At 35.3% G+C, this 4,996-nt stretch overlaps 1 protein-coding gene across 3 annotated transcripts in view; it reads right to left on the bottom strand.

Moving 5' to 3' along the window:
* Positions 1-4,064, bottom strand: part of LOC107691467 (probable palmitoyltransferase ZDHHC21) — a 42,402-nt gene extending 38,338 nt beyond the window's left edge. For all 3 annotated transcript variants that reach the window (XR_001634539.1, XM_016490071.1, XM_016490072.1), the window contains exons 1-3: positions 3,865-4,064; positions 3,097-3,160; positions 2,079-2,273 (exon numbers count right to left, since the gene is read on the bottom strand). Coding sequence is in view for 2 of the 3 variants with exons in the window: in XM_016490071.1 (XP_016345557.1) it covers positions 2,079-2,232 (154 nt within the window). In the remaining variant the exon portion in view is untranslated. The remainder of the gene's footprint in view (positions 1-2,078; positions 2,274-3,096; positions 3,161-3,864) is intronic.
* Positions 4,065-4,996: the final 932 nt, after the last annotated feature.

The raw sequence follows: 4,996 nt of genomic DNA, 5'->3' as shown, positions 1-4,996 counted from the left end.
AGGCCAGAGACGCTGAAGACGGACGCGCAGAGAAAAATACTGTAGCAGGCAGATCACTCACTGTTCATGATGCACGAACTATTGGAAGAAAATCCTCAATATTGATTTGGGGGTTTATATGAATGTGTTTCTGAGGGGAACTGACTGTCTTCAGAAAAGTTTACGTGGTATTTTCTTTTAATCTCGTCTCTGTATAGTTCATATTAAAGCAGTGTTTCAGTGCAGCGCTGCTTTGTTTACAGCGGTAACCAAGGAAACGCTGTATCTGGTGTTCCAGAAGCACCTCCTGCTGTCAGAGAGTGAATCTGCGTCTCATTTAGAGCTTCTGCTGTTTATTTCGTTCAGGCATATAGTATAATTTCACAAAGCTAGTCAGTACATTCTGTTTTTGCTTCAAATTGGGTTATTATTAAATCAAATTATGTATATGAAATGATATAAATAAATGATATGAAATGATATAAATGACAATAATAAATGAATTATATAACTAAAATTAAATAACTGTAATGACAGATTTAGGTTAAATAAAGATGTCAGTCTTTATTTTTCTTATTTTTAGGAAACAAATCAAAGAAAAAATAAACAAATTCTACTGTTCCTAATATTCTGTATGTTGCTCAAAAACAAAATATATTGTGTTCAGCGGAAAAATTATATATATTTTTTTACCCAGTCATTTAAAAATAACATATTTTAGAGCTGTAATGACAACACCGTGATATTTTTGCTTAAGGTTATCATACCGTCAAAATCTCATACCGGCCCATGCCTACTATTTAACACAAGAATTGAACATTTTAAAAATTGTGCAATTAAGTCATGCCTAGCCCCTTAATGTACGGACTCCATTCATTAATTGTTTTATTGATAGCACACCTAATGCTGAAGTGATCTAATTTTTGTTTTTTAATATTAAGCAGAACAGCCATTTTCCAAAAACAAACAAAAAAAAACTACTTTTCATTTGCCTGCTTTCCCGCTCACTTGTAAGTCACTACCTTGGATGGTTCATGTAATAGTATTTGTGCGCATGTATACAAGGTGGAAACGGTAAATGCATCTCAGCTGACAACTTGTGATTTAATCACCAAAATTCACCTTGGAAACAGGGCTTCTCTCTCTCATTCATTAATTTCGGGATATTGTGTATATATAATAATATTTTCATAACGAATTGAGCTTGTCCTTCTTTCTTAGATCTATTTGCATATTAAATTGTGCTTCGTGTTGTCTGTTCAGCATATATTATATTTACAAATTTGTCAACTGTGTCTTTTACACAGAACCAAAGCCTAAAGGGGTAGACACACTACATTTTTCATACCACTGACTACCCTTGAATGCAGGAAACAGGAAACACAAGCTCATGCAAATTGTGCTGCATTCCAAAGTACAAGTTTGGTAAACTCTGATCTGCAAATTCATATCACGTGAAGATGTGTGACCAATAGAAGATTGGTGTTACAGCGTGACCTCTTAACTGAATTAAAACAATGTAAACTTTAATTCTGCAGAATTATGGTAAAATGGAGTAGATTGTTAATTTTTACATTTTAGATGTATTATAAGTTGAATTATGTTTTTTAAAAAGACTCTGCATAGTGTGATGTCATATTACATTCATTGCAGTTTCCATAGAAATTTTGCATGCTCAAAGTCTAGTGTGACCACAGCTTACTTAAACTTTTAACACTATTCTTTTGTTGTCTAATATTTCATTCAGAAAATTTAGTTACTCTCATGTTCACAAAGTGTCAGGTTTGTAATTAGTTCTGAACTGTTGATGTGTAGTGGTAAAAAAAAACCCTGTTGTACGTAAACCTGTAATGCTACTCTACTTACTCTGGTGGTAAACAAGACCTCATTAGCTCACTGCTCTGCTCTAATCTAAGAAGAATTCAAGTTTTAACTGACTCATCTGAAACTTCTCCCCCTGACCTGCACAAACAAGATTGTAGAACAATTAGATTTCAGTAAAACTATTCTCTCCTGAACCTGAAAAAAATGATTGCAGCACATAATATGAGCTGGTATCAGTAGAACATGTTAATAGAACTTATGGTCATAGAACTTACAGACCACAAGTGTAGCAGGTATGTGTCCTTCTGCATAATGTGGCAACAGCACCAGTTTGGGAATCAGGAAGCTGTTATAGAGCCAGACAAACAGCACCATGCTTATGCAGAACCAGCCCATGGGGTCCACCACAAAATGCAGTCGTAGCTTCATCCTTCCAGATAGAGTATGTGCCAGGATAACTGAAGCAGCTCCTGATAGCAGACAGAATGCAGAGTTTGGATCAATGGTAGCCAAAAGCACCATTTAATATGGAACATATTGATTTGTTCAAGGCTAAAAAAGGATAAGAAAAATTAACCAGCGTATTCAATAATGTTTTCACAAGCACATCAAATAAATGAAGCAAGTCTATGGTGTGGTTCAGAAGTCTAAGGCTGATGATACACGGGGCAACTTTTTGAGCAATTTTGCTCTTTTTGAGCAATGTTGCTTGGGCACTTCCCCATTGAGGATGGGTAACAAATTTCTATCTGGATACTTTAGATCGGTTGTGGGCCCTGTGTCTCACCTGGTTGCCCGTTGACAGCAACATTTTTTCAAATAAACTGACATTTTTATCCCAATAATATATTTTGTAATAAAAAAATGGAAGCACTTTCAGAAAAGGTCTTAGATTTTGGATCTCATTGTACATGAATATAATGTCAAAAAATCAAATCAATGTGCTCATTACAACAGAGATTGGGGGATTAAAAAACTGAAAAATATAAAGTGGAAAACTTTCTGATAATTTGTCAGTGGTTTTAAAATATGATCCAAATGGTTACATCAATGTGGAATGAACTTTCTGCTGATTTTGAGAAATGGACAGATATATTGCACAATGTTAGATGATGCTTAAGTGTTCCAGTATTACCCGTGTATGGGATCATTTAGTATGGTATGTATTCACCGGACTGTAGCCTAGCACCAATTAAATAAGGTGCTGCTACCAAGATTTGTGTTGCTATAAAAACTTGCTATAAAAAAAGGAAGTGTATGGATGAAGCTTTACATGAATCAGTCAAGTAGTACCTTTTTAATGATGTCAGTCCACAGAAAGCAGCAGCAGCATCACAGTGGCCCTAGCCATGACAACCTGAAACACACAAAACAAACACTGGATAGCTGTTTGTTTATGGAAATTAGTCCCACAAAAAAAAAACACAAACAACCAACGATTTAATATGTGTCAGATGTTGGGTGTGGAGTTTTGCAGAAAAATCCTGGCTTCATGTGGAATAAGAAACACTCACAACAAGAGTGATCCAGTTAACTAAAGAATAACTTGTGTGAAGATTTTCAAACAAAAAAAAGTGATGAATGAGGTCACATGAGACACCTACTGGACTACTCTGGATTTGTTCATGCTTACGCCCATGTAGATAAACTGATCTTGCGAAACATTTGAGCAACGCCAAAAGGCACAGAAAAAGTAAATGAATTAATAAAAATAAATGATTACATTGTTGCGATTTCTCATCTAAAACGGCACTTCTCTGGACTGACAGTTCTCTTGATGTTGTGAGAACAGACACAGTTTAAGAACAAAACAGTTCAATTCATAAACAGTCACAACTAATAAAATAACTCATGTAAACATGTTCTAATTTTAGGGCATTTCTGATCTCTTTATGTCTACTCATCATATATTTTTTGTAACTAGTAAACATGTCCTGGCAGTGGATCACGATAAGTGATGCCCACGAGGATGACACACAGCTGAATAAAGACCTGGCACACAAACTCACAACCTGCGAAAAGGAATATGACATCAGATTACCGAATCATAATAATGCTTACCGATTTTCTCACACGCTGGTGTCACAGTTGGGTGTCGTGCGTTTAGCGTTGGATTCTAAGATTGAAAGATATCAGCTCTTCCTGGACTGTGATTGTACGGAAGCCGCAAAGTGTGGAACGATTTTCGTATGCAGCGCCACTGAACCAAAGAGTGAACTGTCAAAATGGCACATGACATGAGTGCGGTCAATGTAAACACCTTATTTACATCTATAAAAGCCCTTATAAAAATTACAGTGGTAATAATGGTTTCCAAAATATAGCTACCATTACTACAAAAACAAATAAATAAAAAAATGTAAATAAACTGATAGCTACTACTGTCATAATTGTTTTTGATATGAGACTATTCCATACGTTTACTAAACTATTATCTAACATAAAATTAACACGAAAAAAATTGCAAGTTTTAAACGCATCAAAATTATTAATTTGTATTTATTTGAAATATGAGTTTAATAGCTACAAACTCAAACCAACATTTTATTTCCTTATTTATTTTTTTTACCTCAAACTTGTTGATCTGAATAATAGAAAAAATTGGACTAAATATTCAACCGTCACCCAATCTGTTGTACCAAGTTCTGTCATGAAACTCTAGATGGCGCAGGCTGATTGGTCCGGTCCCTGCAGGACGGAGGGAACCACCCGTATTCTTCGGTCCACCACCTGACGACCAGATGTAGATCGCTGCATCGGAGGGCGAGCTCTCTCGAGAAGGGTGTTCCTGCACAAACGGAGGCTGCAGTTTCAGGACCGCAGTTCTAGGACCCTACTCTTTTGTAACAGCGCCACCTACCGAATTGGATAATATAGCGGTGGCTGCAGTTTCAGGACCGCATTTCTAGGACCCTGGTGGTTTCGTTTGTAGTAATGTTTGTACATGTTGTTAAAGATATTGAATCTCAGTTTTTTATTAATCACATTGTGATTTTTGATTTATAAATGCATCAGATGTTAATTACAAAGTGTGTAATACCTGCTTTGAGTTAACAATTTTTAATTTAAATGAATTTACACTTAAAATATAAATGAAAAATGTATTTCAGTCTTTAAACAACTGAAAAAGTGGAGTACCTTAAGTATTAGTTTCTTGAAATATACTGTATATTGATTAGCCCCCTTAAGTTTA

Source organism: Sinocyclocheilus anshuiensis, unplaced genomic scaffold, assembly GCF_001515605.1.
Source record: "Sinocyclocheilus anshuiensis isolate Anshui unplaced genomic scaffold, SAMN03320099.WGS_v1.1 scaffold514, whole genome shotgun sequence".
NCBI classification, from domain to species: Eukaryota; Metazoa; Chordata; class Actinopteri; order Cypriniformes; family Cyprinidae; genus Sinocyclocheilus; species Sinocyclocheilus anshuiensis.
Note: the sequence above shows the minus strand (reverse complement) of the source record. Positions and strands in the feature narration are given on the sequence as shown.